This window comes from Laccaria bicolor, genomic scaffold (assembly GCF_000143565.1).
Source record: "Laccaria bicolor S238N-H82 LACBIscaffold_51 genomic scaffold, whole genome shotgun sequence".
NCBI classification, from domain to species: domain Eukaryota; kingdom Fungi; phylum Basidiomycota; class Agaricomycetes; order Agaricales; family Hydnangiaceae; genus Laccaria; species Laccaria bicolor.
In genome coordinates, this window is record NW_001889922.1 from 107891 (window position 1) to 127281 (window position 19391).

Here is a 19391-nt window from a genome sequence, read left to right on the forward strand (position 1 = left end):
GAATTCCGGTGGATTCCGGAATGTACACCGGAATGTCCCCCGGAATGGTCTTCCCCGGAATGGGCAGGAATGGTGTTCCCCGGAGTGGGCAGGAATGGGATTCCAGTCCAATCTGTTTATTTTATTTATTTATTACTGTATTATAGTTTATTTATTTTCAATGGATCACAAACAATGTTTGTTTGGTGAACATGCTCACCAAACATGGCCACTCTCTTCTTCCACCACCACCACCATGCTCGTCACCGCCGCCAACGCCACGCCATCACCGTCACCCATAGCCACCACCGCCAACATCGCTCCTCGATCACCCATGGCCACCACGACCACCAACATCAACCACAACACCCTTCAACAACAACGCGGCGACGCCACGTCACGAAACAACGAGCGCCGTAACCCACGAAAACACCCAACGCCCACGAAAACAACGCCCCCGGACACAAAACGACACCCGACGGGCACAAAACGACGCCCACCGCCCATGTACACCGCCAGCGCCCACGAAAACCATACCCCGCCCACGAAAACATCCCACCACCCACCGAAAAACACGAGCGCCCACCGAAAAACACGCGCCGCCCACCGAAAAACACGCGCCGCCCACTGAAAAACACGCGCCGCCCACCGAAAAACACGCACCGCCCACACGACATACGACGGCACCACGCCGCCTACCAAAACCACCACGTCCACACCAACGCCACCCACGACGACGCCCCCAACGGCAACCAGCGCCCACGACGACGGCGACGACAACGTCACGAATAACGCAACAACGCGGACACACGACGACGCGAACACGAGGAGGCGACAACGAAATGCGACACAACGATGGGATGCCAACGCGGGACGACGATGGCCGAGGTCCCAGCCACACTCCCTCTCCCCTCCACCATTCCCTCCCTCCCTGCCTCCTTCCCCCTTTCCTTGTCCCTCCCCCTTGCTCCACCATTCCTTCCCCCCTTTCCTCCCTCCCCCCTTTCCTCCCTCCCCCTTCCTTGTCCCTCCCCCTTCCTTCCTTCCCTCTTTCTTGTCCTTCCCCCCTTCCTCCCTCCCGTCCCTTGTTCTTCCCCCTTCCTTGTCCCTCCCAATAATAGAAATACACCCCCACCTTGTCCCTCCCCTACCCCCTCCCTTTAAGATAAACTGTGTAATGTGTGTAGTAATACATTTCAAATACATCCCCACCTTGTCCCTCCTCTACCCCCTCCCTTTAAGATAAACTGTGTAGTGTGTGTAGTAATACATTTCAAATAAATTACAACTCAATCTATGACTTCTACATGTGAATTTTATAAGGAAATATGAGTGCCAAGTCATCAGGATAAGCTTGGAGTTGAAAAAAACTTACTCTGCTTGATTCCAGTCCTATTCCAGTGGAATTCCAGTGGAATGCTGTGGATTCCACTGGAATTCCTCTGGATTCCTCTGGATTCCTCTGGAATTCCTCTGGAATTCCACTGGAATGATCCCATTCCTGCAGGATTCCTGCAGGAATAGGTGGGGCACTGTAAAGTACTGAACCCAGGCCACGGTCGAAATATCAGCCGACCTTGCATAGCCTAGCTGCTAATCAGAAGTGATGGCCCTCGGCCGATCACCTACCCAGCATTGTTCAAACTGTCAGCCGACCTTGCATGGCTTAGCTGCCCCCTTGGCCGATCACACCTACCCAGCAATGTTCAGAACTGTCAGCCAATCTTGCATGGCTTAGCTGCCCCCTCGGCCGATCACCTACCCAGCAATGTTTAAAACTGTCAGCCGGCCTTGCATAGCTTAGCTATCTTTCATCAGCCAAAAAACTGTCAGCCGACCTTGCATTGGTTAGCTATCAGCCGATACACAAATACAGGGACTTGACTTCCCAGCACAGCTTCCTCCTACTGATCGGTTTATGATAAATCTATGTAGCTGGCCAACCCTTCTTCACCTTGATACTGGGATCACATCAGCCAATTCATCAACACAGGGTTATTGGCCCTCATCGGCCCATCAGCAGGCCCCATCAACTATGGCCTGTTTGTATTGTCGGGGCTCTCAGTGTAGCTGGGTGATTCCTACTAACTGCCCTGGTAACGCGAGGAGTGGTCATGTGTAGGCGTAAAGATGCCAGGACATGGTCAAGTGACGTATGAAACAGCTGCTGGCGGAATTTGCGGAAGTTCACATCATCCGCATAATCCTTGGAAGCTTTAAATTTGGTTGTTAGTGATCAGACGGGAACGTATCATGTAGACAACTCACTTTTCGGGATGGAGAGGAAAGCTAGAAGGGAAACAGCGCTGCGGTGAGCGCATTGCACAGAGTTATGAACATTTCCAATCGATGTGTATAACAGATAGAATTCGTTTTGGCCCGTTGCAACTGACACCGTTGTTTTGTCGCTACCAAGGATAGCTGGTACAAACATGGCTCCATGAGTGCGTATCTCCTTTGCAATCTCATCCTTGAAAAATGGTCAATTTACAGCTCGGATACACTGAAATTGGTTCAAGAAAACTTACCGCTTGTTTCCATGCCCAGTTCCCTGACATGAGATCTCGAAACCGTTGTTTACCCCGCCGAAAGACACATTTCGGAGCATAATCAAATTGCGCCTTGAAATCCGGATTACCAATCTGATTCTCCAGCACGGCAAGTGGATCGCGGAACCAGACCTCAAACTTCTGCATCATCCAAGGTGGTACTGTAGCCCCAGAAGATGTATCGGGTAGTTGGCCGTTGTAGGTGACCGAAAAACTGCTCCAGGCGACGTCTCCTTGCTCGATTGCATCAATCATAGCGTAAAGCTCCTTGTGGTCATTGACAGGAGGTTCGTCATTCAGATACAAAGCTCAAAGGAGTAGCAATAATCGATCAATCTTGCCTGCGGACATCTCCTCTTCCACAAAGAGAAATTCTCCAACTTCAAATTGGGCACGACTTTGGAATGGGAAGTAGTCGTTGGCTTCGCGTGGAGTAGCGGGGGGAGGTGCAGAGCCTGGAGGGAGGTCATAGCCATCAATATCACATGGGGTTCCTATTTCATTATTTAAGCAATAAACTTGACTGTCTATTGATTTATCTACTGTCAAGAATCAGGTGCGTTGTCACATCGAGCCCCTTTTTGCAGAACATAGCTGGGGGTGGAGTGCCCTGTGGAGATTGAAGAGGGGAGCCAGTTGGGGTGCGTCGGGGAGATCGTCGAGATGAATGGAGTGGATCTGGGGATGGTGGAGGAGATGGTGGAGGAGATGGTGGAGAAGGTGCGTCAGGTATTTGGAGTGCCGCAGGAATTGCGTGAACAGACTCGTAGTGACGAGTCACTCCAGCCGTCGTTCGCAACATCCTTGAGCATCCATTGTGTGGGCACGGGTAAGCAGCTGGTCGTTGTGCTTTATGTCCTCGTCGATGCATTTTAGTGAAGGGGGAGAGAGTAGAGGTGAAAGGAATAGATTCTTGGCGTTGCTGCATTGGCCAGGAACATTGCGCGTGATTGATGAAAAACTTTGAATTTTTTTGCAAATGGCAACCGTCGCCCCTCTTTGACTTCAAACCATGCCCCCAAAATCCGCACTACCTCTTCCTCGCACTCTTCAGGTTACCCTCTGAGTGAACCGTGACCCCCATCCTGGAGTAACTGAAAAGGATAAGAAGCCCTGTCGCACCAGTGAGCAGGTGGCTGCTGAGAAGGAGCAAAAACTTCAGGAGAAGAACAGTAAGGCCCAGAAGAAGGAAGACGCGATCAAGAATGCCGCTCACCTTGAAGATGCCATGGATAAGGACAACAAGCTCAGGCTTCTCCAAGCTAACCATCCACCCCCCAACACACAAAAAAAGACTGCCCGGTCACAGAGACCGACTCAAGCAGTGCCAGATGGTACGTCGCCCAGTCTGATCCCGAGTTGATTTGACACAGCTGCCATAGACAACCCCCCAGACGACGACATATATGTTCCTGAAAGCGAGGACCCAGAGGGTGGGAGTGAGGATGAAGTCCTCGATGAGTCGGATGATGACAACGCACCAAGACCCACTGGCAAGAAGAAATCAAAGGGTGAATTGAGGAAGAGAATCGAGGCCGCTCGTACGCCAGCAACGCCTTCCATGGATGGTAATAAGCGGAAGGCTGCTGAAGGTCCTGGAGTGTAAGTCAAACGTTAACGATCGTTGTCGACTATTGCTCACTTACTTACCTGCAGAGCCATTTCCGAAACGGCTCAAAAAAAGCCGAAAAAGGTGAACAAGGGCCTCCGGAATGATTGGAATACAAAGGCGACATCCAACGACAATGAAGATCGTCTCCTCACAGAGGTACAACCTTCTCATCGCTGTTCTGCTTCAGCGAACTCCGGAATGTCGATTTCCAGCCTACACGGCGACGTTCCACCAAGTTCTGGTGGGGAGGGATCAGATGTGGACCAGATGGGAGGTGTAAGTGATGATGCTGGTGAGTTGGCAGAACACCGTGGACTCGCAGAAAAGTTGAAGGCGACACTGCGACACGGAACAAAGAACACACAGCTGAGCGCTTGAGCTGTGTAACTTTTGCAAACTACAACACACAAATGTTCGCACAGTACAAATCCTTGGCAACCATTGTTCCCACCACCTCGGTTCCCAGCTTTGTCCCTCCTTCACCTTCCCGCCATCAGTTCGATAAAAAGAAGGAAGACATTCGCCTTAGCGACCTCCCACAACACCTGCAACGTAATTTCGACGGGGTTTTCAGTCCTCGCCTCCGCGAGTATCTCGGTTTCTCCCAGACGCCTTGGGATGTACCCACCAAGACGAGCATCAATGACCTATGGAAGCAAGCATTTCCATCAGTTCCTCTTCTGGAGGATGCCCACCTGTACCACATCGTCAGCAAGCTGGTATGTTTCGTCTGATTATCTTGATGTTCAGCTGATACCGTGTTTCTAGATTGATGACCGTGTTTCTTTGTGGCGCACCAAGTTTGCGAAGGGAGCCCTCGATTACCTCTCCAAGTCCATTTTCCCTCAGTTACCCGACAACACGAAAGAGCAGCGGGCGCTGTGGTGTGCATGGGCCATATCCGGTTCCGATCGACAACAACCTTTCTATTATCTCGTCTACGAGGATGCAGAGGAGGGGAGCAGCTCTAGTCCAGTTACCAGGGTGCGTTGGGGTTAATTTCTTGAGTGTCACACTTTGATCTAATCATTCGTCGCAGGGTATATTTCAGTCGAGCATCATTTCGGCTGTTCTTGGTCTGCATGTTTCGGGTATCTCGCAAATTGCTCCAGCCCTTCGCTCTGAGAATAAACCCATCAGTGCTCTGGTTCTTACTATATAAGCTGTTAGTCTTTCTTCAATTGTGTTTGATAAGTTCTGATGGTTCTTTAGGTTAAACACGCAATTGGGCTCTACATCACTGGAGAATTAGTTAAACAACCTCGACCTCTGGGCGATTTCTCAAAGGACAACTGGGGGGATGTGGTGCAGCGCATCGAGGGCAAAGAGCAGAAGGTCAAGACAACATCAAGCCTCGTTAAGGTCGTTCTCAAGCTAAAGGACAAGCAATGGGAGAAGATTGTGGAAGCGGTGGCTCAGATATCAAAGACGAAGAAAGAGACTGTTGCGGCAATGGTTCCCCAGGCCACAACCTCTTCCAGCGAGTCGGATTTCGAGTTAGCGGATGATGATGAGGACATACTGGAGGGTTAGCATCATTCTAGTAGTGATTACCCCCATTGTTTTTATCAAATATCAAAAATCTATTCGTGTTTGCCAGCTTTTAAGCCCCTTTCAAGTCACCTTTGAAAAGCTGCACCTCTTTCATTGTCCCCTTTTGAACCACTTGCAGCCCCTTTTGTCCCTTTTGAAAGCGGAAATCCCTTTTGAAACAATATGGCCTGGGCTTCCAAAAGCGGAAACACTTTCATGCTTTCACGCTTTCAAAAGCGGTGAAAGCGGCTAAAGCCGGACTTGTAATTTTACTGATGTGGTCATTATTTCGCTGCTCACTTATGACCACATGACGCGAACTTGGATGGCTGCAACCATGCCGATTTTGACTTTGAGAAGGCTACAGATTTACAACATGAAACTGTAGATGAATATCGGCAGAAACTTCATCGATTAGTCAATTCACAAGATCAACCTGCCTATGAACGAAACAGGAAGGCAACTGGCCTCTCAAAGCCATCCATTGTCGATGGCCTTTTATATAGCATTCCAATGCCGCTCTGCTATTCTGTTGATCTCATGCACCTGGCTATTAACATTGGTGAACTTCAGATTCCTCTTTGGCAGGGGACTTTGAAATGCGAACAAAGTGATGACAAACTTACTTGGGATTGGGTTACATCAGTAATTGAGCATTTCAGTTTCCAGAGGTTTCTCAACCCAGGCAACCTCTGAAAACTGCAGAAAACCCGAAAACTTGGAGACTGAGAAACCTATGTCCCTTTTTCAGGAAACCTCATGGGGTGATAAGGTGCAAAAACCTCGGAAACCTGTCACAGTATATATATAATATGAATATACACAATATATCATAGACAAACATTTTGCATACGTATGTAATAAGATATGGGTACCGGGTGCTTATATACCCTGAAGCTGCGCACAGACCATGTGGTCATGTTTGTGCTCAAATCCAGTTAGACAACAAACAATTTCAACAACAGCAAACAACGCCGAAAACAATCCAAGTCTCCGACAACAACCACTTCCACCATCAACATTAATATTCAACGTCCACCCACCTTCCCTCGAAGCATCGCCTGATTACGACATCGCCCACCCACGACATCGACACTCTAAGCCCCCTGCAAGCCGCTGCTTGCAGGGTGGCAATGGTGTCTGTTCTTGGCCACGACAACCAGCAGTTGGATGCCCAATGAACGAATGGTGGAGGCAGATGCGAGGCAACAATGATGGTGACAACGTACTATGTTGTCATCGTCTAGGCTCTTCCTATGTGCCAATCCAGGTAAGCCTACATAAGTACTCCCCCCCATACTCCTGTCTGACTCTGAATCCAGGTGCCACATCGCTGTCAGCGACATGGCAACCAAAAGGTGAATGACCAATGTCGTCGTCGTTCGTCGTCATTGGACTGACAACACACAACCCGACAAACGACAGCAGCAGATCACGACCTCCTCATCAATCTGGTTGCAGTCCTTGTATTCTTCGGTGTTGGTTGGGATTGGTTGCCCTTCTTTGCGGAACACTAGGAACTACTACACTGGAATCTACATAGTTGTAAACAAGCCATTATTAATGGAAAAATAATTCTACACTGTAGATAGGTTTTAGGATTCTCAGGTTTCCTGGTTTCTGGTTTCCTAGTTTCCAGAAACCTAGAAACCAAAGGAAACCACTGAAAACCTGGAATCTATTTTTCCATCTTACTGATGTACCCTCACTGGAGATGTCTGGCAGGCTCACAGAAAACTTGTGGCAGAATCAATGATTTATTTTCCTTCAAGCTTTCATCGCCCTCCTCGAAACCCAGCTGAAAAAATTAACAGTGGATACAAAGCGACAGAGTATTTCCATTACCTCTTTGGACTCAGTCCTGGCTTGTTCCGTGTCCATCTTCCCAAAAAATACTGGCAACACTATTGCAAGCTTGTTTGTGGTATTCGAACATTGACTCAGCAACACATTACTGGACCTCAGGTATGCGAGGCACAGTCAGATATTGTTCAATTCGTACAGGAGTACGAACATCTCTATTATCAGTGTCGCATGGATCGCCTGCATTTCTGTCGACCATGGCTTCACACAATTCTTCACATTGGTCCTGAAGTCATACACATTGGACCAGGTTCATACATCAGCCAGTATACGATGGAACGTGTGATTGTTTAATGTTGACTGTTCCAATGTAGGTGTTTGAAATTATAACACTACTTATGTCGAATATTTTACTCACCTTTGGGCTGAAATATGAGAGGGGCAGGGACGGCTTTCCCTGGATTTCTGAAATGAGACATGAAATCAGACCCTGGAGCTATTTTGAGCCTTGTTTGCCATCGCCCTCCAGGGCGGTGTCGGCTATTGGCCTTGTTTGGGTCCTTGTCACAATCATTACAATAATAGATCTGATCGTTTACACCTACTATAGATTAAAGGTTGACGACTCCCAGCCAAACATTGAGCATTGCAAACCTGCTTCCACTCTGCTGGCAAAGCCCCGGCCTCCACCGCTTCCAAACTTCCAAGGCCCTGCCGAATTGACAGATGGCGCAAAGGCAGCCAAGAAGACAGTGAAAGGCGCAGTGCTGGCTGATGGAGAAGAAGAAGCGAGAGATACAAGGTGCATAGCGTGCCTCACCCGATACACTGATTACCTCCTCTTTATTCCTTAAATGGGTCCACCCCATCACTTGTATCTCCAACAATGAGCTTAGTGAGAAGCGACCTCTTTGGAACACATTGTGTTGACTCCTCAAACAGGTCCAATCGAACACTTGTATCTCCAACAAGGTAATGGCTAACAAGACAATGTCAGTCGACCACAGCAAGGCCATTGAGACTGCACTTGGCTCTGTGGATAGCTTCCTTTTCTCCAGCGAGCTTGGTTGCCTGTCTGATAACAAGGTGAGCAGCTGATCTTCAATAAATGTCATTCTATTGCAAATGAGCTCGCTTTTACAGCAAGCACACAATGGCCAGTCGAAGAAGAGCATGTGCAAGAGGCATATTGTCAGGATTATCATGGAGATGCGAGTAGCGTCAGCACCGGCTCTTTGGGCTGTACAGCTGCTCTGGAGGTTGGTGCGCCACAACTAAGGTTTGTTCCAGATAATGATGGATTTTGTTTTGTAGGTATCAAATCAACTCAATCCAGGGGGAGGCAGGATCAAGATGCAGCTCATGAGTCTTGCAATGGCGGAGGCGACGAGGTTGTTTGGCAAAGTGTGGAGGTGTGGCGTCGGGTAACAGCCAGGGCTTTCTTCCTTTCTCGCATCACTGACAATGTGTGTGTAGAGTTCTCGTCAGTAGGCACGCATCCACTGCTGGCAGAGTGCTGGCCTCCACCGCTTCCAAGGCCGAAATCAACAGCAGCAACTAAGAAAACAGTGAGGAAAGTTACTCCTCTTACATCTACAAGGGTGTGTGTTTCAACCAATACATATAATTCCTCTTCTTCGGCCCTTGGACAGGTCCACCCTGACACTGGTATCTCCAAAAAGGCAATGGCTATCCTTAAAAGCTTCGTGAACAATATCTTCAAACACATTGCTACTGAACCTTCCAGTACATGCCATGTAGGTCTTCGTCTCTCGCATTCTGTATTTATGTTAATTACCTCCATCAATTTTGTATTACAGGATCAAATCAAGTCTTGAGCAGCATAATGAGAGCATCAACTCTGTTCTGGTCTCCTTGCTTCTGGCGCCGTAACGTGAACCAACCAAGTTTTTTATTGTCCAATATAATCATTAACCAGGTGTCCATAAAACTTATTTAGTGTCCATAGATTTGACTAGGATGTCCGTAAATTCATGATAAAGCTATGGGCATGGAGGAAATTGGGGTGTTTGGGGCAAGGGAATGTGTCCGTCATAATTACTGAATGACCGGAATTCATGCATCAAATTCAGAGTGTGAGTCCTCCCTTTCTTCGGAGTTGTCTCGTTCCTCAGGCGTGCCGCGTTTGCTAACGCGCCGCTTGTTGTGTGCGACTCTGATAGCCTTGAGGAGCGCCTTCACCGATTTGTCGGCCACTGGGTAAGTCTCACAGAAGCGAGCATTGTCACAGCCCAAGCTGATGAGATTAATGTGTTTTCAGCTTTTGGATGTGCATGCGAGCCGATGAAGAAATCACACACCATTCATATTTGTTAGCAATCATTTTTCTCTGGGAATACAAGGAGCTGGTAAACCTTTTCATCCCACCCTGATACCACTCCTTTGGCCAATCTTTCAGAGCCATTACCGATGCATCACCAAGCTCCCACTGCTGAACTATGTCATGCCAATTCTTCACATCAGGGATCACACCAGGAATGGGAAAATTCAGGCTGTCCAAGGGGCTTTGAGTTTGGGCATCTCCTGCCAGGCTATCGACATCAGAGTGGCTGGGTATGCTCGAGGTACAGCGGTTTGGTGCATGTGCAGAGTACGGATTGGAAGAGTGGCAAGCACTGTGACCACGGCGCAGCAAAGATCGCTCCTGAGGCATTGGCTCTCCCACACTCATTGACGGAGAGGATTCCAGATTAGGCTCAGGGCTGGGAGATGCAGAAAGGCGAGTTTCGGACAAGGCAGCTGTGACCTGACCGACAATCTCAGAAACAGCGTTTCCGAGAGAACGATCCATTGAGATTTTCCACTGCCAGATTTCCTCAGTAGAGGGTGGCGCCTGGTTGATGTGTTCGCCCATGAAGCTTTTATCGGCCTCTGCTGCGATTGGGCACAACGTGTTTCTGTGACCTGTCTCATAGCTTTGGAGTGAATCTACAAGGTATTTTATCATTGTGTCGACCTTTCGAAATTCGATGTAAATCAGTGACAAACACACTAAGTATGATATCACAGAAATCTACCTGTTCACCTTTGGCCCACCCACCCCACCATCGAATAATACTCAAAGACCAGCAACGGCCAATTGGTGCATACATGAACCGATATTGAGCGCCACCTCTTCGGAAGCAATGCATAGTGTAGGTCTTCGTCAGGCCAGCACCAGCCACAAACTGGCTGAGGTGCTTCTGGAACATGTCATATGACATAGCATGCTTCAGATCAATGGTGCCATTATGCGAGATATGGGGGAAGATAAAGTCACTAGACTCGAGACTATGGCCGAGCCGGCCCTCCAAATATTTCAACCAGCATTGGAGGTGAGTAAACATGTCCATTGCACCGATATCTTGCTGATAGATCTTATAAATGCCACCTAGTCAACAAAAAATCCCTAAAGTTAGCTTTGGACAACATCGGAACAATGATTTACACACTTGTGTGTGGACCATCATAGCCTGCTTGCTCCTGCCAATTCTTACGCTCTTCAAGCCGGACCTCAAAATAAGGGAAGTGGTATGGTGCAGGTCCCTTCAAGCCCATTGTAAGATCGCCATACTGTAGAGAGAGGCCTTCGAAAACCCTAAAAGGTGATATCAAGCTAAATTCCCAAATTGGACATGTGTAAACTCTCATACCTTAGCATCAACACAAACAGCATTGGATACAATGCCTGCATGAGGCCATGCAGGGCAACGGACTCAGGATTGGATGGCACATTATCAAATAGTTCATTGGGGCATCTTCCCTCTGACCAGTCCATAATTTTTTGCAGGTCCTCAAGTGACATGGCCTTGGCATGCTTCCGTGTTGCGGCTGCCCCCTTTGTAGCTGCCCTAGTTTTCACCGCTTTCATCAAATTGTGGATAGCTGGAGCTCGAGCTGGACATCCAGAGACCTTCCCAGTGGTTTCATCCAGGGAATAGGCACCAGCATAGGTCTGTCCCTCCCTGCAGGTTTGTTTCAGTAATGGAAAAGTGGGAGATTGATGGTCTTGAACACTCACATTTTATCCCAGTAGTCTGCAAATGCTCCTTGGATTCCTTCTGTGGAGCTTTTCGACAGTTCCTCCATGAATACTTTTTGAACAAGGAAGAATTCAAGTGCAACAGCAGAGTAACGGTTTGGTGGCTTGTCGAAAGCTTTCGCAAGCTCAATGGTAGGGATTCCCTTGTCACAAATCTCAATGCCTTTGAACTCCCTCTCTGTGACGATATCAGCCAGAAACTTTTGGCCCCGGGCCACTAGTGGTATACACTCTTATGATAAAAACCAGACACATGCCTGGAAGGCGATGTGTATAATGCCTAGAGGTTCAATGAGACAACTCATTATTTTGTCTAGTATTTTCATTCATTAAGTTCCCTGTGTATTTCATTTGGTTTTTTCATTAAATGGCCTAAGTGATCTCATTAATATTGTATTGCGATTTCCTGCAATATTTCATTCATTATCTCTGGATATCTCATTTTGTTTTTCATATGAAAGCCTGGCGCTTTCAATATATATTTCATTCTTAGCTCCAGGACATTTCATTGGAGTTTTCATATATATATCTTGCGCTTTCATTGGATATTTCATTGTTAGCCCCAGGATATTTCATTGTGCTTTTCATCTGAATGCCTGGCACTTTCAATGGATATTTCATTCTTGTTCCTAGGATATTTCATTGCACTTTTCATAGATATACCTGGTGCTTTCATTGGATATTTCATTGCTAAACCCAGGATATCTCATTGTGCTTCTCATTTGGATGCCTGGCACTTTCAATGGATATTTCATTCTTATTCCTAGGAGATTTCATTGCACTTTTCATATGTGTACCTGGCGCTTTCAATGAATATTTCATTTTTAGTGGCAGCTGACCTTTCAGGGTCCAGGGTGCATTTCCAAATGTAAAATAGCAATAAAATCAGGAAAAATTAGGGCTCATTGCTGATCATCATGCTGGGTAACATTGTCAGGGTCCAGAGTCCAGTTCCAAATATGGTAATATATCCAAAAATAGCCAGAAAAATAGCGGAAAAATTGAATATATATAAAAATGGTGTACAGAACATCAGGCACTGCCTTCATGGTCTGAAAGCACCAGGTATATCTATGAAAAGTGCAATGAAATATCCTAGGAACAAGAATGAAATATCCATTGAAAGTGCCAGGCATTCAGATGAAAAGCACAATGAAATATCCTGGGGCTAACAATGAAATATCCAATGAAAGCGCCAGGTATCCATATGAAACTTGCAATGAAATATCCTGGGGTTGAGAATGAAATATATATTGAAAGAGCCAGGTGTCCATATGAAAATCGCAATGAAATATCCTGGGGTTGAGAATGAAATATATATTGAAAGCACCAGATATCCATATGAAAATCGCAATGAAATATCCTAGAACAATGAGATATGTGATCTCATTGAACCTCTAGGCATTATACACATCGCCCTCCAGGCATATGTCTGGTTTTTATCATAAAAGTGTATACCACCCATCCTGGTAATGCATGCCCGGTACATGGAAGATCGACTGTGTCTGGTTCAGCCAAATGCTGACAGTGACTGGATTAGCTTCCCTCATGAATAGATGAGATATAAATGTTATACCTTGCATCAACACCAATCATGAGGGTCCGAGCTCCATGCCGATTTGCCTCAAACCCTTCTAAAACTGTGAGCTCAGTGAAAGGGCATGATTGCTTTGCTTTCAGCAGAATCTGATAAAGACAATCAGTTTTGGGGGGACCACAAAAGATTTGAGTGTTGTACATTCCAGATGCCAGGAATACCCATAATTTCTAAGAGGCCTAGAGAAGGGAGGACAGAGGAAAATGTCGAAGATGTAACCTCCTAATTACGGACTCTCCTTTCCAAAAGTTTTCGACTTGGCAACATTGTATAGTTGAGAATGAAGCGGGTCCGTGAATGAGCAGCAGAGATGGTGTTGTGGCATGGTGCAGATGGTGAACAACTGCAGCCCCGGTTATTTCTGCCTGGCCTAAGCAGCAGCTGCTTGCTCGCTGGCGCTCGGATATACCAAAGCGACATAGACGAGGCGAGCAGCATGCAGCATGCACACACTGGGCAGAAAAAGATAGACAAAGAGAAAACGGGTGGCGAATGAATGCTCAATGATGAGTCACATGCTTTTGTGCCTCACGTGTCAACTACACATTGTAAACTTTGCGTCGGACTCACACTCGACTACATACAGATAAAAATGTATGGTAGAATAAACAACATGTGTGGGCAAGGACAACTATATAAACAAATCAGTCTACTATGGTGCTATCAAGTCATCAAGCATTAGGAAGAACACAGTTTTCTATGTAGTCCTATGGTGTAAAGTCCAAATATGAATGCATAAGTGCACCTAAGGACTTATTTCTGAGAGATTTACCAGTAAATCCAGTGGATTTACTGGATTTACTGAGTGATGGCTTGGCTGCTCCCAGCCGATTTACATTTGCTCGCTTCCCTGGCACTCCCCATCTTTTGGATCCCTTGCTCAGTCTCCAAGTGATATCGGGTACGTGTTGATACTGGTCACAATCCTGCGTGTTTTTCGTGCATCTTCGTTGAGTGATATGTCTTTCAGTGTTGCGTTGATACCTTTCTTTTCAATATCCTCCAGGAGAATGTTAATCCTTTCTACAGAGGCAAGTTTTATTGAATTCAGGTTATCTTAGCAACAGCTCATTACAGTGTAAAAGTCTTCTACTTAATCATTGTCTGTTCGGTTCGATTCATTCTGCACTGGAGTTGTCGGAGCGACAGCCGATCTCGCCAAGTATAACTGCTGTAATTAAGCTGGAGGAGATTAGAGGAGATTGCCACCATCGTTCCAGGGCTATCTCAGGGCACAGGGGCATCTATGACAATCTCGCGAGACCCTCGTCTATGGCCCCCACACGAGCTCCTTTGAGCACAGGTAACCACTGAACCGATCATTAACCAAGCTGACCAAACCCTCCCGCTACCCCCCCCCAATCAACCAGTTGCACTTGGGATGCGTATACTGGAGACAGGCAGATCAGATATGCAACAAGCCCATTTACCAAAGTTCAGTGTCCCTTTCACGATTGCCAGGCTGCTCGCCTGCAGCTTCTGGAGCAGTTTGCTGTGCTTACCTGGTGTGAAAATGTAACCTGGGTGGATAAAACATTAGCAAGATGCCAAACTAGTTCAGTCCCATGCAATGCTCACTTCTATCACTAGCATGATGCTCATTATCCTTTTGAACAAGCTGGCCCCTTCCTGTGCCACCTGCTTTGGAGCTGGGTCCTGCTGTTTGGTCATCTTGGGCTCCTCGCTGGATGCTCCAGTCAAATACATAGTCATACTGGTACTCCTCATGCACAAAGAGTTCACAGAAGAGTTTGTGAAGATAGGAGTAGTCAGGTTGGTCGTCGAAGCGAAGAGCACAAGTGTAGTCTAAGAAAATCTCAAACTCGTTTGGGAATCCATGGCAGAGAAGGTTGGTGGGGGTATTTCTGCTTCTTGTGGCAACTTTTAGACCCTGTCAAGGAAGAACTGCACAGAGGAAGTACATTAGGACATAAGCAAAAGATTTGAAGTTATCACGACGTACTTGCTCAACACCCAAATGGGTGTTGACCGATGGATGTGCACCGTGCAGTACCCGTCAAGTCCTTGTTCTCTCTGTACAGAATGTGGAGGTGGGTCTTGGGGTCACAGAACTTCTTGGCAAGACCAAAAGCGATGGCATTGAATTCATTACTGCACTTTCCAATGCCCATCAGAAAGTTATCTGGCTTGATATCAGAATTGCGATGTATGAAGTTGCATGAGTGGATATTCCATCCCAGAGGATCAGCAAAGACTAGAAATATGGAGAAAGACATGCACAAGGTGGTCAGTGCATAAAAGAACAGTGGACTCAGGCTCAAGCGCTCAAGACCTGAGTCCACGTGATACAATCTACGCAAACACACCAACCGTAAACGTTCAAACGCTCAAGCTAGCGCTCAAGGACTCTAACCGCTCCACAAAAACATTTTGTTCTTACGAATTCACGTCTCTGGTGTACGTGTGGCTGTGTAGCCGAAGAGCGCTGTCCCTTCAACCCTGCCCCTGAAACCAACCTTCAGGGAACACTCGCTTCACCGTCAATGCCCAAGATCGCTGCGCTTTTTGCAACACTTTGACAATCCGGAAACGTCCTCAATTTACTTGGTTTTACAGCTATTATCATAAAACCTTCCGAATATCCTTACTTATGGCTCATGATTTTCTCTTCCCTCCTCCAAATTATCCAAAGACTTATTCTGAAGAGCTTTATTCCCCTCTGAACACCTTGAATCATGGCTTTTCCAACACAGATTTCTCTCGGACAATGACAAGAAGCAATTTGGTGAGTTTTAGATCGTGTTTCTCACAGAGCGCTCCAATTTATCATACTTCTGCTTTTGATAGTCCCATCGAGCTCCAACAACCTCATCTAATTCATACAACCACACTTCTGGTTCTCAGAATGCCTACCAGGCTGCGGAGGTGATTTTGAAATCTGCCACTCACTTTATGCTGATGGCCGCTCACAATCAAGCCCATAGTGACCTATACAAGGAGTATATGTGTTCGAAATACCAGTTAGAAGCTCAAATGTAAGTTATCTACCACTCACTTTGTGCATATATGCGTTCAAATGCATTCTATTAGGAAACTCGTCACTGAACTAAAGGAGGAGCTGAGGGAAGCTCGAAATTTGACCAAGTGTTCCTGTCACAACGGCTTCGCCAACGATCGAGCGCCTATAACACCATCAATCAAAATTCCTGAAGCGCCGCCACCTGCAAAGTGAGAAGACTACCCTAACGTTCGTTTCTGGAGCAAAACGGAGGGTAACGAATTCGAAACCCAAGCAAAAAATCGCAATGTGACGCTAGATAAGTTGTATTTTCTCTGTGATGAATCAGGGATGGCGATCTCGAAGGCGTGTCGTGACGAGATGACAGAGGTTGCTAAGGTTGCGTTCAATGAGCTTTACTATTGGCGGATTGACCCATTCACGTGGACGAAGCATACGGAAAAAGCTTTTCTCTACATCAGTGCCACATTGCGCGCACGCTTCCCGGAGTTTTCTTGGTGCGAAGGGGAGTGGAAAACACAGGACTTCGCAAAAATTTGATACCCCAACTGGAGTCGTCACTATTGCGATCCAGGAACATTGACTTGTGAGTGTATCCTGTATGCCTTCATGTTGTGATGACCACTCCTTTGATATTAGGTGCAAAACCCTCGGTTGGTAAACGCGGGATAGACGAAAACAGCGCTCTGGCGCCCAAGCCCAAAAAGAGACACGTGAACAAGGCCCCTACATCGGAGGTCATTGAAATTGAAAGCGCTGACCCCCCTCCAACCGGCCGGGTGATTACCATTGCAACAACCTCCTCCCTCCGAGTTGCCTCTACACCACCACCAGCCCCCGATACCCCTGTCATTCTTCCAACTCCATTGCGCCCGTCTGACCCAGACAAGCCTCTTTCTTCTTCCCCGAGCATCACACCAGATAAACAGGCGCCTATCATTGCAATGTCACGTCTGGAGCCCATGGAAATTCCTATCACAACAATACCAACTCCCACCTCAATTGTACCTGAAGGCACTCCCACATCAACTAACCCTGTTGCAACCACAAGTCTCTCGTCAACTACAACTCCAAATCTCTCCACACCGCTTTCACCATCCATTGTCAACCCAATCATTGAAGCCCCTCCACAGGCGAGACGGCTTGTTGATGCCCTCACATTCTAACGTAACTTTTCTACAGGCTGCAATGCCTAGCACTACTGGAAGACTTTCGTCTCAATCTTCAGCAGAAGAGGCTGCTCAGGAAGGAATGGTTACTCATCAAAGCAGGGTGAGCGCGTTCACAATCTCTTTGTTCACTTCTCACCATCCTTCATCACAAAGTTCAATCCTCTGTATGGCACTTCAGATATACCTCACATTAATTTATCATTTATATTCATTAAACTCGCAGCACTGGCCTCAAGGTACCAAAGCCTCCATTCAAAGTCCCCGCGCCGCCAGCCATGACATCCGCTCCCACTGTGGTACAGCCAGTGCCAAAGAAAGGGAAATTGATGGTGCCGTCAAAGACGTCTCTGACAGCACGGCAAGTTGATATCGTCTGTTTGTTGAACAATCCTAACATCCTCTTAGGAACCTCTACGCACTCGATTATGAGAAGGATCATAGTGTTACGAACACTGAATTCAAGGAGATCTGGGATAATCTCGACGCCGAAACCCTCAAAGTAATATTTCTTCTTAATCTCTACCTCATTGCTCAAGAACTTTTAACAGCGATACGAAGCACTGAGCAAGCAAAGAAAGGCGGCGATGAAAGCAACGAGTGCCACGTAAATCATATATGGTGTGTTCGTCTCTGCTGCGATATCCTATATACTTACTGTCCCTGTAGCTCAAACGGACTTAGACGGAATGATAACAAACTTGGCCCTGGGGACAGGAGGTACCACATGCAGAAATCCGCAGAACGACGCAGAAAAATGGTCCAGTAGTATAAAATTGTGTAATTGTTACTGTATCTGCAATAAAGTGTGTATTACTAGAAAACCACAGAAAGACCCAGAACACAGCAGAAAACCGCAGATAATTCTGTAATCATTAGGAATGTCAAATGAAAAGTCTCACAGAATAAGCCAATACTTTCCATTCCTCCACTGATTCCTGAAATTCCGGTAGGATTCCTGGAATTCCGGCCAGAATCAACAGGAATCCAACTGGAATCAACAGAAATTGAACACTAGAACTTCTGGTTAATTAATTTTGGACCCTGAATCTCCTTCTTTAGGTCAGACAAATAGAATTGTAGCACTAAATCTTTGACTAAACAAGGGCATAAGGCATACGACTAGTTACTTACTAATGCATGGACTTATTTATTTCAATCAGATTCAGAGACATTAGATTCTGCATGTTGTTCATCCAAACCCAAGTCTTCATCATCACTTTTAGTCTCCTGAGACTTTGCTTTGTGTTTCTGTTGAGTGAGGACATGTTTTGTGTGATAAAACAACATTACATGTAAAAACCAGTTGAAATTTCCAGGTTTCATGTGTTTGAGAAGCTCAAATCCACCCAGCCATGCATTCAATTGTTCACATATTGTAGTATATTCAGCAGAGCTACATAAATCTATTCTATTACATTCTGAAGTCACCTTATACTGATAGCTTCATATTCTTTCAAAATTCAGAAGTCAAATTTAAATAGAAATCAAATTTTAATGTATTTCAATTATAACATAAAATACATTTTACTACAGTGTATACTAAAGGAAGGGGGAGGCACAGGGAAGGGGGGAGGATGGAAGGGGGAGGAAGAAGATAGGCAAAGAGAGGCACACACAAGGAAGGGGGAAGGGACAGAGAAAGGGAAGGGGGGATGGACAAGGAAGGGGGAGAGAAAAGGGAGGGGGAGAGAAAATGGAGGGGGAGAGAAAAGGGAGGGGGAGAGTAAAGGGAGGGGGAGAGAAAAGGGAGGGGGAGAGAAAAGGGAGGGGGAGAGAAAAGGGAAGGGAGATGGATAAAGATAGGCACAAGGAAGGGGGGATGGAAAGGGAGGGGAGGAGGGAAAGGAGGGACAGGGAAGAGGGTGGGTCGTCGTCGTCTGCTGATGTGCTCGTCGTCTGCTGACGTGGGCGTCATCGTCCGCTGACATGGTCGTCGTCGTCTGTTGATGTGGGCGTCGTCGTCCTCCGCTGATGTGCTCGTCGTCCGTTGACGTGGGTGTCGTCGTCCACTGACGTGGTCGTCATTGTCCGTTGATGTGGGCGTCGTCCGTTGACGTGGTGGCGGTCCGTTGATGTGGTGTGGCGGGTCGTCCATGAGCATGGTCGTGGTGGTCGTGTGTTGGC

At 46.9% G+C, this 19391-nt stretch overlaps 10 protein-coding genes across 10 annotated transcripts; 8 read left to right on the forward strand and 2 right to left on the reverse strand.

Annotated features, from left to right (window-relative positions):
- Positions 1-235: 235 nt before the first annotated feature.
- LACBIDRAFT_333442 (uncharacterized protein) lies at positions 236-610 on the forward strand (the record flags this gene model as incomplete). The annotated part of the gene is made up of 1 exon (XM_001888051.1): positions 236-610. One exon carries the CDS (start codon positions 236-238, stop codon positions 608-610), a length of 375 nt encoding a protein of 124 aa, XP_001888086.1.
- A 593-nt stretch (positions 611-1203) lies between these two features.
- On the reverse strand, positions 1204-2783 carry LACBIDRAFT_333443 (uncharacterized protein; the record flags this gene model as incomplete). The annotated part of the gene is made up of 7 exons (XM_001888090.1): positions 1204-1226; positions 1355-1491; positions 1676-1691; positions 1934-1940; positions 2069-2193; positions 2248-2449; positions 2508-2783. 7 exons carry the CDS (start codon positions 2781-2783, stop codon positions 1204-1206), a joined length of 786 nt encoding a protein of 261 aa, XP_001888125.1.
- A 973-nt stretch (positions 2784-3756) lies between these two features.
- On the forward strand, positions 3757-4518 carry LACBIDRAFT_312309 (uncharacterized protein; the record flags this gene model as incomplete). The annotated part of the gene is made up of 3 exons (XM_001888052.1): positions 3757-3862; positions 3911-4130; positions 4185-4518. 3 exons carry the CDS (start codon positions 3757-3759, stop codon positions 4516-4518), a joined length of 660 nt encoding a protein of 219 aa, XP_001888087.1.
- Positions 4519-4550: 32 nt separating this feature from the next.
- Positions 4551-5302, forward strand: LACBIDRAFT_312310 (uncharacterized protein; the record flags this gene model as incomplete). Its single annotated transcript, XM_001888053.1, has 3 exons — positions 4551-4859; positions 4909-5124; positions 5180-5302. 3 exons carry the CDS (start codon positions 4551-4553, stop codon positions 5300-5302), a joined length of 648 nt encoding a protein of 215 aa, XP_001888088.1.
- A 342-nt stretch (positions 5303-5644) lies between these two features.
- LACBIDRAFT_312311 (uncharacterized protein) lies at positions 5645-6369 on the forward strand (the record flags this gene model as incomplete). The annotated part of the gene is made up of 2 exons (XM_001888054.1): positions 5645-5912; positions 6041-6369. 2 exons carry the CDS (start codon positions 5645-5647, stop codon positions 6367-6369), a joined length of 597 nt encoding a protein of 198 aa, XP_001888089.1.
- Positions 6370-7425: 1056 nt separating this feature from the next.
- On the forward strand, positions 7426-7830 carry LACBIDRAFT_312312 (uncharacterized protein; the record flags this gene model as incomplete). The annotated part of the gene is made up of 1 exon (XM_001888055.1): positions 7426-7830. One exon carries the CDS (start codon positions 7426-7428, stop codon positions 7828-7830), a length of 405 nt encoding a protein of 134 aa, XP_001888090.1.
- Positions 7831-8140: 310 nt separating this feature from the next.
- LACBIDRAFT_254745 (uncharacterized protein) lies at positions 8141-9314 on the forward strand (the record flags this gene model as incomplete). The annotated part of the gene is given in 4 exon segments (XM_001888056.1): positions 8141-8228; positions 8242-8278; positions 9046-9079; positions 9129-9314. Coding segments are annotated over 4 exon segments (345 nt in total), but the record flags the coding sequence as incomplete, so codon positions are not given.
- A 238-nt stretch (positions 9315-9552) lies between these two features.
- LACBIDRAFT_333445 (uncharacterized protein) lies at positions 9553-11565 on the reverse strand (the record flags this gene model as incomplete). Its single annotated transcript, XM_001888091.1, has 6 exons — positions 9553-9733; positions 9798-10425; positions 10538-10867; positions 10929-11074; positions 11130-11441; positions 11498-11565. The coding sequence occupies 6 exons, from the start codon at positions 11563-11565 to the stop codon at positions 9553-9555; spliced, it is 1665 nt and encodes a 554-aa protein (XP_001888126.1).
- Positions 11566-15726: 4161 nt separating this feature from the next.
- Positions 15727-16308, forward strand: LACBIDRAFT_312316 (uncharacterized protein; the record flags this gene model as incomplete). Its single annotated transcript, XM_001888057.1, has 3 exons — positions 15727-15861; positions 15924-16111; positions 16167-16308. 3 exons carry the CDS (start codon positions 15727-15729, stop codon positions 16306-16308), a joined length of 465 nt encoding a protein of 154 aa, XP_001888092.1.
- A 404-nt stretch (positions 16309-16712) lies between these two features.
- On the forward strand, positions 16713-17875 carry LACBIDRAFT_312317 (uncharacterized protein; the record flags this gene model as incomplete). The annotated part of the gene is made up of 6 exons (XM_001888058.1): positions 16713-17228; positions 17278-17367; positions 17421-17431; positions 17491-17625; positions 17673-17766; positions 17816-17875. 6 exons carry the CDS (start codon positions 16713-16715, stop codon positions 17873-17875), a joined length of 906 nt encoding a protein of 301 aa, XP_001888093.1.
- Between the last annotated feature and the right edge of the window lie 1516 nt (positions 17876-19391).